The following is a 12534-nucleotide window of genomic DNA, read 5'->3' as shown; positions in this document are numbered from 1 at the left end:
GCAGACGCGGGATGTTGGGTTTTTGTCTGAAAATACCTGCGAGAAGCTAGGCAGGCGACCGTATTCATCAAGGGGATCATTTTTTCTTTTTCTTTTCTTGTTGAATCGTACGATAAACGACTGTTGTATATCGACTCCATGAATTATCTTCATGTTATTGACGAGACGCGCCATTGAAGTGCTATGCCCATCCACTAAGGCGGCACTAAAACCAGGTTGCTCCTTTAAGTATTCGCTTGTCATTATTGCAGAGTGTTGTAGTTGGGGGGCTTGAAAACTTTTTAGAACTTCTCAGGAAAATATATCAGTCTATATCGAGAGTATGGTCGATTCACGTAAGCTCGTAGCGTAAGATACAACGTTTTTTTTCAGTAGCATTTGCAAATTTCTAGGCAAAAAAAAATCGGCGTCCTGGGTATCATTTGATAGGTTAACCTGTCTTCTGCTTTTTGGACACTTGTTCCTCCTGTTCATTTGGAGCACGACCGAAGACCTCGTTGAGCTGCTGAGACACTCTGATGAAAGTCGTGCGCTGCATAAGAGCAAGATTTCCTCAACCAACCTTTAGTCAAGCAAAACAATATTACAGCAATCACCATGTGCACTCACCTTGCTGATTTCCTTCAGTTTGCTGGCTCCGACGTACGTGCAAGTCGAGCGCACACCGCCCAATATCTCCTTGCACGTTCCAGAAACCGGTCCACGATACGGCACCGTCACGCTCTTGCCTTCCGAGGCACGGTACTCCGCCACACCGCCATTGTGTTTCTTCATGGCTTCAGACGAGCTCATCCCGTAGAATTTCTTGAACAACTTGCCATTCATCTCGATTTTGTCGCCTCCACTCTCGTCGTGGCCAGCGAGCATGCCTCCAAGCATGACGAAGTCAGCGCCGGCCCCAAACGCCTTCGCGACGTCCCCAGGACACGTGCAGCCTCCATCGGAGATGACGTGGCCATTGAGGCCATGAGCAGCATCAGCGCACTCCAGTACGGCAGACAACTGCGGGTATCCCACGCCAGTTTGCTTGCGTGTCGTGCACACAGAGCCCGGACCGATGCCGACCTTGATGATGTCGGCTCCGGACAGCAGCAGCTCCTCTACCATCTCCCCAGTCACGACGTTGCCGGCAATGATCGTGTGTTCTGGGAAAGCGGAGCGTACGTTGCGCACAGCCTGCACGAAAACCTCGGAGTAGCCATTGGCCACGTCCAAGCAGATGAAGCGGATGTCTGGGTGGCTCTTGAGGATGGCCGTTATCTTCTCGACGTCCGCAGCGCTGGAGCCACCGCTCACAGCGACAGTAGGCAACACGTCCGGGTGTTTGGCGGCAAAAGTAGCCCAATCTTGGGGCGTGTAGTGCTTATGTACACACGTGATGAACTCGAGCTTGGCGAGCTCTACAGCCATCTCGAAGGTGCCGACAGTGTCCATGTTGGCTGCGATCACGGGCTGAAGTAACGTATTTGTGAATGTAAATATCAAGTGACTGAAGAAGACTACAGAGTGATGGTAATGTTGCACGTACCACACCGGACCACGTGCGCTTCGAGTTGAGGAAGCGGATCTCGCGTTGAACATCCACCTGCGAGCGGCTCTTGAGCGTGGAGCGCTTGGGGCGGATGAGCACGTCCTTGAAGTCCAAACGGACTTCCGTCTCAATGCGTGGCATCGCTACACAGCTCTTCTTGGTAGCCCTGTCGCGGCGGGGAGGTGGCTTGCGTCCGAGGCAGCAAATTGCTGAATGGGCTGTCGACTGACGTGGCGGCGACAAGTGCAACCTCGCATTTAACTGAAGTAACGCAGCATAACCTGTAGTAGTTAATAAAGGTACTAAGTTGGTCGGTCACATTCGTTGTTAATGACAACGTAAGTACGGTGGTATAAATAGCCTTGCAAACCAAATGAAATATCTTAGCTCGCACCTAACGTTACTTCGTCCACTTCAACTTCTGAAGTAGGTTACTTCAGCGTGATGTCACATGAATACAGCAAGAAGAATACAATGCATACGTGTAGCGCCAGCGAGAGAGTAACAACAGAAGCGCTATAGGTTGTAAAGCGTGATGGCTGTTTTGGAATCGGTCTGGTAGCAAATTTAGCGATTGACAGCGAGTCGAATCTGCCCTAGTTTTAAATGGGTTGACACAAACTTAAACGTTGAGTGTACATCACCAATTCCAAAAACCGACGACATGCGATCATTTAAGCAAAGCTGTCGTCCCAAATTAGCCCCTTCCATCAATGGTCCTTTGAATGCGTGCTGCTGTTTCAGTTCTTCCCTCACGAAGTCCCAGGAGAACTTGTCTATCGTAAGAAAGAATGGTTCAGCAACAACGCAGTCAGTTCGACAGCTCTGCAACAGAAGTAGCCTTTACCGGTATCCAAACGCTGTTGATACATGTAGTACCCCCGCGGGCTGAAGAAGTCCGATTGCTCAAAACGTGTTCCTGTAGGTGATTTCTATGCCCTCCCTATAATTGGTCATAGGAATGGTCACCCAGCTTCGATTTTGTGAAAACGTGCGGTGCATAGCTACACGTATCAATTTCGAGTATTATTATTACCATGTTAAATCACGAGACTGTTGTCGAAGTCAAACCATTCGGACGCGATACCAGCTACTTTAATGGTCTATTTAGCTTCAACATACATGTATCAAGCCCAGAACGTGACCAACAATGACTCAGCACATATTCCAACAGTATCCAGCATAATAGTCGCACGGCTTCACTCGCCTTGATCCTGGACCCATCCCTTAGCTTATTAAGACATGAACTGGATGGTCTTCTCGTAGACGAGGAACGTCACTGCACTAACAGGAAACGCTCGGAGCATTGTGGCACTGAATCCCTTTAAGAAAAAGCCAACTCCTTCCTGCTGCATTCTCGTCCTTGCAATCTGGGTCATGGTCATCTGCTGACCCTCAAGACTCTGACTCTGCACACAGCTCTTGACCACATCTTGGGGCATACTCACCATCCACGACAGCATTCCTGCAATGCCTCCAGCCATCATAAGCTTAAGATCCGTCTCGTTCTCACTCTGGCCTTCGGTGAGCCATCTCTTGGTCGCCTCGTAGCCGCAGAAGTACGCTCCAAATGCCGGGACATCTCTCAGCAAACACGCTTGCCAGCCCTTGAACAGCGTCCTGGCTCCATACCTCCTTAGCATCGTGCGCCCTGCCACTAGAGAGCTGTGTTCTGCCCCCATAGCTCCAGTCTGAAGCTGGATCTTGACGTGTTCCGACGGTGCCGCAAAGATCACTTGGACTAGTCCAGCACTAGATCCAGCCATGAAGTGCTGGGTACTGGACAATGGAGCGTCGTCTGTCTGCAAACCACGCACCACTTGGCCTTGTACACCAAAGACCACAGCGTTGATAGGTGCGTTGCTCAGGATTGGGGACAATAGGCCCCGATACAGCCCCGCAGCACCGTCAGAGCCAACAACTCGGCGCAGTGTGCGTAAGACGCCGGCTCCTGCTTCGCGACTGGTTTGGAGCTGCACCTTGACGGTGTCCAATGGGTGACCAGCTACAATGCCCGCTACGCCGCCGATAGTACCGGCGTTCAGGTCCTTGGCGATGTCCAGCCACTCCATCTTGCAGCTGGCGAGGGATTCTGCGAATGACACGAGCCAAGAGCTGCACAAAAGTGGCATAGAGCTCTTGAAGACGAGAAGTTGATGTGTTGAACACAAGTGGTCAGCTGTTTAAGTTGCTGAGAGACTTTTTAAGGTGCTGAGAGACTTTTGCAAACTTCAAACGCACGAGATTGAACTAATCGCACAAAATGAGGCAGGGTGGCGTGCCGGACGAAATATTCGCTGGCCGGAGGTTGGATGGGCAGCACAACGCGGTGGATGCTCCATTGGAACGGGATCACAGCACGCTGAGCTGTTCCGTGGATTCGCTTTGATTGGCACCAATTTGGTGGTGTGGGCTAAACAAGACCAGTACGTTCGATCCTTGCCATGCGTTTAGAAGAATAAGAGCAGTGCTCACTGTAGGCTGTAGTTTGTGCAACGAAGGCTGTGGTGTAACTACCACTCGCCGCGGCCTATCACTGCCCTTGTTAAATACTGCTTCATGAACAAGATCTATTCGTTCCTTTCCGTCTTTAACAGGATGGCCTTGAAGACGAGTGCTCCTAATCACAGAACAGGTGTTATGTTGCGAGAAAGTTGCTCCAATCTGGACAAGAGCAACTTGTCAGCTTCAACAATCCGCGGACAGAAGTGCCCCAAATCGCTTGCTCTTCGCACCAAGCTCGACCTCTAGAGCGCGGCAGCTCGACGGCTTCTCACTCCCAATTCGGCGTCCGACTTCGCAAGCGACTCCTCACGCCGTCTACCAACTGAAACACATCTTCCTCTCCATCCACAATGGTCGCAGCCTCGTCGGAACGCGCCGCCTCGGTCGAATCCCCGGAGCAGGATCTGAGCTCACAGTTTGTAGAGCGCTTCGTCAAGGGCATCGACCTCAAGGATGAGCTCGAGATGTCTGAATACAAGCGCAAAGAGTTGAGTGGCGAGCTGCAGCCTGAGCCGTACCTCGTTGCGAATCCCAACCGCTTCGTGCTCTTCCCCATCCAGGAGCACGATGTGTGGCAGATGTACAAGAAGGCAGAGGCCTCCTTCTGGACTGCCGAGGAGCTGGATCTAGTGCACGATCTCAACGACTGGGCGAAACTCACAGACAATGAGCGTCACTTCATCAAGCACGTGCTCGCCTTCTTCGCTGCCAGTGACGGTATCGTCAACGAGAATCTGGCCATGAACTTCAGTAACGAAGTGCAGATCCCTGAAGCTCGCTGCTTTTATGGCTTCCAGATCGCTATCGAGAACATCCACTCGGAAGTCTACTCGCTGCTTATTGACACGTACATCAAGGATGCGGTGGAGAAAGACCACCTCCTTCGAGCTATCGAGACCATCCCGTGTGTCCAGAAGAAACACTCAAATGGTGTGACCCACGTGTATCGTCGTACGCAGAGCGTCTGCTAGCGTTTGCTGCAGTGGAAGGAATCTTCTTCTCAGGCTCGTTCTGCTCCGTGTTCTGGCTCAAGAAGCGAGGACTTATGCCTGGCCTAAGCTTCTCGAACGAAATGATTAGTCGCGACGAGGGTATGCACACGGACTTCGCGTGCCTGATGTACTCGAAGCTGGTCAACAAGCTGCCGGAGAGTCGTGTCCATGAGATCATTCGTGACGCTGTGGCGATTGAGCACGAGTTCGTGTGCGATTCTCTCCCGGTGGAGCTCATCGGCATGAACTCGGCGCTCATGTGTCAGTACATTGAGTTTGTGGCAGATCGTCTTCTGTACTCACTGGGTGTATCCAAGATCTACAACGTGAAGAACCCATTCGACTGGATGGACATGATCTCACTACAGGGCAAGACAAACTTCTTCGAGAAGCGCGTGGGCGAGTATTCGAAGGCTGGCGTGGGTGTTTCAGCTGAGGAGCAGGTGTTCACTCTGGACGCCGAATTCTAGCCAGGAATTAATGCACTAGATGCACAGAAAACTACCTCTTGTAGCTACAACTCATAAAGTAAATGTAAAAAAGATCAATCACAAGCGACATCATTGCCAGATATGCAGCGCCTCGCACGGATCTTAGCGGACGCTGACGAGGACCAAGTCGCTGATGCCCCAGCTGCAGACGGCGAAGGCGGCGAAGCGGATCCCCGAGCGCATGGTGAAACCGGAGAGGCGGCTGAGGCACTGGCGGAACGAGTGGTAGAAGGTCTGAGGGAACGATCGGCCCAGGAGGAAGATGAAAGCTTGTTTGGCGCGTCACCACGAGCCAAAGAGAACCGAAGAATGTTTGTGACGATGTTGGGGACGCCTCAAGGCAGAACTAGCTTCCAAGCGCTCCTCGGGACTCTAGCTGATTGGCCGACTCCCAGAGAGGAGCAGGCGCGGTCAAGAGAGGCACGAGAAGCCGAGACGACGGGTTCTGGAACGAGACGAGGAATGTCTTTCTCGCTGGATTCGTCCCGACCGTCGCTGAATCCCGTGGACGAGACTGAACGAGAAGCGTCCTCAACTGCGGCAGCTGATTACTCTCAGGAGGAGGATCTTGGAAGGCTGTGTAAGAGCGACGCCCCTGCGCCTTGGTCGCACTTTGGAAGTACGACCGACTTTCAAGCTGAGCCTCCGAGCGGAGTGGAACGCCACAGAGCGTCAAGTGCGACGTTGCAAGCTCCTACCACGATTGTACGCCGTGGAGCGAAGCCCGCTAGTCAAAGAACGACGCCTGTGAACTGAAGAATGATGCCAGCGAATAGTGGAGCGACCCCTGCCAGGGACGGAACGTCGCTTACCAGTGAAGGGACGGCGACGGTGGACCCGGCTCTTCAAGCCTTTATCGGCTACCACGACGGCCAGGCGATGCAACATATTGCAATGTCAAGTGGATCCGTAGGGGTTCAACACTCCCCGTCGAAGGACCGAGGGTCGAGAACGGCGGAGGCCTCGCCTCGATACTCGACGAACGAGTTGGATCGACTGTTAGAGTCCCCGAGGAGTGAAACCCGTAGTCCCGGGAACGGAGACATCATGTATCGGTCAACCTCTGTAACTCGAACCGGTGGACTAACGTCTCCTACCCATTCGTATGAGAACGTATCTGTCCAAGCACCCCGAACGTACGACGGAAGTGGAGCGTATGGCACGCCAAGACGGTACTCGTCCTCGAATCCGTTTGGTCCAATGTTACCGCCGGGTTGGAACCCGATTGAGATGCCTCCTACTTACCCGTTTACGCCTATGACTACGCCCTCAATGCCCGCTGGAATGTGAGCGGAAGAAACGCCGAATGGGGGAACGAAGCCGACCAACGGGAGATCGTTCCAAGATCACGAGGAAGAACCGCGACTCGGTGGAAACACGGGATTTGACCGAGAACGCCACCCTATATATGCAACGCCTCGCCCGAATACTCCCGTGGCCTCATATGCGGGACGTGAGCCTCATGACTATGTCGGAGGGCATGCTTCTATGGTAAAGATTCCAAACGAGCTGAGGAACGCGGTCAAAGTGATCGCTCCGTTTTATTCGGACACGGCCTCGAGTGAACGATCTGCGGCGTTTTGGCGTTCGCTCGAGAAGTGCACGATGGGAATGGACGACCAATTGCGCTTAACGGCTTTTGAACAGTGTCTGAAGGGTAAAAAGGGACAAGATGGTGGTACAACTCGAGGATCCATAACTTTGAGTCGCTTCGTTCCAGATTTCACAACCGGTTCGTCTGTCTGACTCCGGCACAAACGTGGACGTGCCTTAAGACGGCAGCAAGAAAATGAGGAGAGTCTGCCGAGGAGTGGGGTGATCGACTCGAGACGATATGCGACGCGCTGAACTTGCCCGAACCCCGCATGAGGTACGAGTTCTTCCTTGAGGGAATAGGAAACAAGCAGATGCGAGCGGTGCTGAACGGTAACGTGATTGGGTCTATTGAGCAAGCCTGTCGCATAATGTTGTTCAAGAATCTTTACCTGCCTATCGAAGAGAACGATGAATTTCCCGAGGAGGGAATGAATCCCCAGAGTACGAAGAACGTGCCCTCGACAGAGCTACAAGTACTTCAAGAGCTGCAACAGCTAAATCGGAACTCACAAAAACATTCTAGAACGAGTGACTCTGAACGATCAGAAACCGACTAGTCCTTCTAATCCTAACGGTGGTGTGAGTGCTGAACGGGGGCCTCTCAAAATTCGTATGGGTCCCGACACTCGCACCGCAGAAGGAGAAGTAGTGTGCGGTCGCTGCGAACGAAAGGGGTGTAGTCGAGAGACGTGTCCTCGTGCGAGAGGATTGTTTAATCGTTGTCACCGATTTGGTCACTACTCCATGGAGAGTAACTTGCCTAGTCGAACGGGTGGAAATCGATTTGGAGATCGCCGGAGCACGGAGTGTTTCTTTTGTCGTCAACCGGGTCATGGCATGACCAGCTGTCCTGAGATCGAGATACTACGTAGTCTCTTGAGGAACGCCGTAGCAACTGAGGCGATTACTGCTCAAGGTTCGACTACACCAACAGGAATGTCCCGGAAATGAAGGGGGCAAGAGGAAGGGGAAATAAGTGTTGCTCTTTCCTCTTGCCAGGTTGGCGACACAAAGGGAGATGAAGGTTCACGGTTACGGGGATTTAGTGGACCTGAGAAGGCTCTCGAGGTTGGTGTGAAAAATGCTAGAGTAAGCGCTCGGAACGTTCCCGTTGCAAGCGTGACGACTGAAAATGTGGATGTTGTAATTGAAACGAGAAGTCTAACGGAAGGACTGGCTTAAGGCATGAAGGGGAAGGGAAAGTCTCTACGGAGTGACCGGAAATAGAGATGGAACGAGAGAAAGGAGCAACGGAAAGCTCCTCGATAAAAATGAAAGGTGAAGAGGGAACGAAGGGTCGTTCCAATTGGGCACAGGACGTCGATCAAGGGACAACGGAGCGTTCCGAGGATACGTTAAAGACCCAGGAAGAATGCAACAGACGAACGGAAGTTGACGAGCTGTCCAACGAGTCTACGCGAGATGAACATACACTCGAGACCTAGACGGAAGACGTGGTAAGCGTCAGAACCAACCTGTTTGCGGTTGTAATCGGATTAGTAAAAGTTCCTAGGGAGGACGTTGAGACTCCCGACGCAGGGCTGGATTCGGGACGTACCAAGGCGACGGACTCATCAAACGAATTTGATCGTCTGTTTACCGACAAGGAGGAGGATATGCTCGAACGCGGTGACGATCCGATAGTGAAGAGTGAGCTCGAGGAGTACGACAAGGAGCAGGAAGAACGATTGTTGCCGTTGGACGACGAGAAAATTCGGTCACGAGTGAAACAGAACCTAGCAGGCAGGCGAAGCCGTCACTTGCGGGACTGAGTGAGCAGCTGAGGATATCGGAGGAAGTGCTGGGGCCGACAAGGGAATTCTCTACGGGAGAGTTGAGGAAGCCGGGGTACTGGCTAGGTTGGTACGAGAAGTCATTAGAGAACTCTGCAGTGGCCAGACGTGCTAGTCGGGACTTTAAGGACGAAACTAGAGCGACGGAGACTGTGTTGCCCGTCAGCTCCATTACCGAAGAAGGAAACGTTAACAGTGCATCGAAGGACGACTCCGCTGAGAGTGAATTCAAACGGAACGTTTGCGTTGGATTCGATGAGTCTCCAACTGTAATAGACGAAGAAAAGAAGGAGTCCCGTTACCTTTTTAGATGGCGTTCCGAAATCCGGAAAAGAGTGTATGAAATGCTCAAACAGGAAAGGGACGAATGTCGGGTGGGAGAGACTGATCTAGAGGAAGAGAGCGGAACGCGGGATAATATTTCCCCGCTGCGAGACAAGTCCGAGGGAAACGTTTTGGACGAGGAGTTCCTTCGTGCACACCTAGAAAAAGTAGGTGGAACGACGTCCCGATCGTTCCAAAATCAAGCGGTGAATTGGGCTCGTTCCTATTTCCGGACTGAGGCTTCTTCCATCCCAGACACATTGCGCGACAAGCAAAAAGCTTCTAAAACAGACGAGCCCGTCGCAGATGCCGTTGCACTAAAACGGTTGAAGAAGGTGACGTTTGGACTTCCAATCGAATCGTCGGAAAAAGAGAGGCTGAAAATAGCCGATGAACTATCCGACATCTATGCAATCAACGCGCGAAGGGCTCCGCGGCCGCGAAGGTCGCCGGGATTGCCAGCCGTGCGCGAGGCCGATGCTTCTCAGGATGGATCAGGAGCTGTAGCGGAAGGAAAACGCGTCATTGGTAGTGTAGGAGGGCTTAAAGCGGTTACCGGTGGCTTCATTGACTGTTGCCCATCGGAAATATTGGCAGACACGGGAGCTACGGCGAGTCTCGTGAACCGGCGGGTGCTGAAACGACTTGGTCGAGTGTCCGAACCCTCACGCCCTACACTGGGAGCTTAGACAGTGTTTCGGGACATGAAATTCCCGTGCGTGGCATGGTCGAGCTTCCAGTAGCACTTGGAACTGTCGATATGGCGCTTCCGTTTGTGGTAGTTGACCATTAGTTCGTGGATGCTATTTTAAAAACGGGCTCGTTGCGTTCGTTCCGAGCAGTCATGGATCTCGTAGACCGAACGATGACACTGAAACGGACGGGAGAGGTGATCCCGTTGGGCATCGCGAGAGTAGAGGAGACTTATGCAGTCATGACGCCTTCAGCAGTGCGGTTGAAGCTTGGTCACTTCGCGCTGGTCAAGTCCAAGATTTGTGGAACGATGAAAGATCGTTCCACTGTTCTGGTAGAAGGCATCCCTGGTACGGATGAGAACTTACGAGTGGCCAGAACACTGTGCACAGTAATGGATGGGACGGCCCTAGTGGAGGTCTGTAACGCGTCCACGGAAGAAGTTGAAATTCCGTCGGGTGCGTACGTAGCGGCTATGACGCGTTCCCAAATCTGCTTTTGGAATGAAAGCCCGAGGTGGAACGACGAGTGAGGTAAGCGTTGTGATAAGTGCTACCGACAGCAACAAAGGGACGAAGATAACCCGCCAACGCAGAGATAGCAGCCGCAATGCAGGACGAAGAAGACGACGATTTTGATGTGGACTTCCAAAATACGTCGCTGGGAGCGGAGCAAAGGAGGCTATTTGCCGAGATAATAAGGGGACTGAAGGATTTGTTTGTCGAGACGTCTTAGAAACCGGGGCGTACGGACCTCTTGAAGTTCAGCATTGATACGGGAACGAGCTTGCCGATAAAGCAAACTACCTATCGGGTCTCTACAGCAGAAGAGGACGTAATGGAGGCTGAGATTCAAGAATATTTCGAGCTTAGCCTGATCAGGCCCTCGAACAGCCCCTGGGCTAGCACCGTGCTAATGATTCGGAAACCCGACGGCGGGATTCGATTCTGCATTGATTACCGAAAGCTCAACGCGGTCACAGTCAAGGGTAGCTACGCTATGCTGTTAATCGACGACATTTGGACGTCCTTGGAGACGCTAAGCTGTTTTCCACTATGGACATTGCGTCGGGATACTGGAACGTCCCGATGGAACCGAACAGTATGGAGAAGACGGCTTTTACGAGCAAATTTGGCCTTTACGAATGGCTTGTTATGCCTTTTGGGTTATGCAACACCGTTCCTGCCTTATCACGACTGATGGAGAATGTTCTAATCGACCTGAAATGGAGAACGGGCCTCGTCTATCTGGACGACTGTGTGGTGTTTAGTGACGATTTCCCTACTCACCTAGTCCGAGTAAGACAAGTGTTGGAACGATTCCGCGCGGCGGAATTTAAGCTAAAAATGAAAAAAGTGCCACTGGGGACGTAACCAAGTAGCGTTCCTGGGACACATCGTGACGTCTACGGGCATACTGCCGAGCCTCGAAAAAGCAAAGGCTGTGATGGATATTGAAAGGCCTCACGACCTTCACACTGTTCGTGCTTTCCTTGGATTGAGCTACTTCCGACGCTATCTATCCGGTTCGCTGCTATTGCCGCCCCTTTGGAACGACTGAAGCGGAAAGAGGTTGACTTCAAATGGAACGAAGATTGTGAAGCGGCGTTCCGGCAGCTCCGACGGGTTTGGTGAAACCTCCTATGCTGATAGATCCCAACTTTAGCAAGAGGTTCAAGCTCTATGTGGATTCGTCTCATTTGGCTGTAGGAGCTTGTCTAATGCAAGAAGTTGACAAACGTGACCGAGCGGTTGCCTACACCAGTAAGCGGTTGGTAGGATCTCAAAGAAATTGGATCAACAAGACCTGTGGCACCCCCGAAATTGAGTGCTGGGAAATCGTCTGGGCTACACGAAAGCTCAAGTGCTATCTCGACCACGGTGAATTTGACCTGTATACGTATCATCAAGCACTTACGTGAATTGTTGGTGACAACACAAGAACGTCGAATGCTAAGTTGGCACGATGGGCTGCGGAGTTGTCACAGCCGAGGCTTATGGTGTATCACAAGCCTGGAGCGTCCATGGGGCACGCCGATGGAATGTCGAGACTGTATCATCGCGCTAAGAAAGGAACAATGGGGCCATCACGATGAATGGTTTCTCGAGCGAAGAAAGGAACGATCCTCCTGACAGACTTGAAACGATCTCTTCGGAGGTCAACGAGGGCTCGAACGTGACTGACGGTTCAGTTCCAGTCGAAGAGCAGGCCGGAGAGGTGGTCCCTGCCAGCGAGATCACCCAGGAAGAACAAGAAGAAGAACTACAAGCAGTTGCCCCACCTTCCCTACCTTCCACTATGGACGTGTTCGGGTTGGACTATGACAAGTTCGTGAACGAACAAGAGCGAGTGTCATGGATGCGTGCCATGAGAGCCTTTCTAAAAGCCGGAGCTTTGGCCTTAGATCCTCAGCTAAGGATGACGGTGCTAAAGATGTCCCCACATCACTTGATAAAGAACGAGGTCCTAATGCGCCTCGTGCACATAGGGGCTCGTGCCGATCCTGCTCGAACAGTGACAGTTCCTGTCGTCCCCCTACCGTTTATCAAGACGGCTCTGCATTATTGTCACGTTGACATATTCTCGGCTCATTTGGGGAAGACGAGACA

General features: G+C 52.1%; 3 protein-coding genes across 3 annotated transcripts; 1 reads left to right on the top strand and 2 right to left on the bottom strand.

Moving 5' to 3' along the window:
- Positions 1-349: 349 nt before the first annotated feature.
- On the bottom strand, positions 350-2403 carry PITG_15661 (GMP reductase 2; the record flags this gene model as incomplete). The annotated part of the gene is made up of 5 exons (XM_002897899.1): positions 350-532; positions 610-1452; positions 1529-1792; positions 2288-2307; positions 2379-2403. The coding sequence occupies 5 exons, from the start codon at positions 2401-2403 to the stop codon at positions 431-433; spliced, it is 1254 nt and encodes a 417-aa protein (XP_002897945.1).
- A 363-nt stretch (positions 2404-2766) lies between these two features.
- Positions 2767-3603, bottom strand: PITG_15660 (mitochondrial carnitine/acylcarnitine carrier protein, putative; the record flags this gene model as incomplete). Its single annotated transcript, XM_002897898.1, has 1 exon — positions 2767-3603. The coding sequence occupies one exon, from the start codon at positions 3601-3603 to the stop codon at positions 2767-2769; it is 837 nt and encodes a 278-aa protein (XP_002897944.1).
- Positions 3604-4318: 715 nt separating this feature from the next.
- On the top strand, positions 4319-5498 carry PITG_15659 (ribonucleoside-diphosphate reductase small chain; the record flags this gene model as incomplete). Its single annotated transcript, XM_002897897.1, has 2 exons — positions 4319-4966; positions 4996-5498. 2 exons carry the CDS (start codon positions 4387-4389, stop codon positions 5496-5498), a joined length of 1083 nt encoding a protein of 360 aa, XP_002897943.1.
- Positions 5499-12534: the final 7036 nt, after the last annotated feature.

This window comes from Phytophthora infestans, genomic scaffold, assembly GCF_000142945.1.
Source record: "Phytophthora infestans T30-4 supercont1.40 genomic scaffold, whole genome shotgun sequence".
NCBI lineage: Eukaryota > Oomycota > Peronosporomycetes > Peronosporales > Peronosporaceae > Phytophthora > Phytophthora infestans.
Note: the sequence above shows the minus strand (reverse complement) of the source record. Positions and strands in the feature narration are given on the sequence as shown.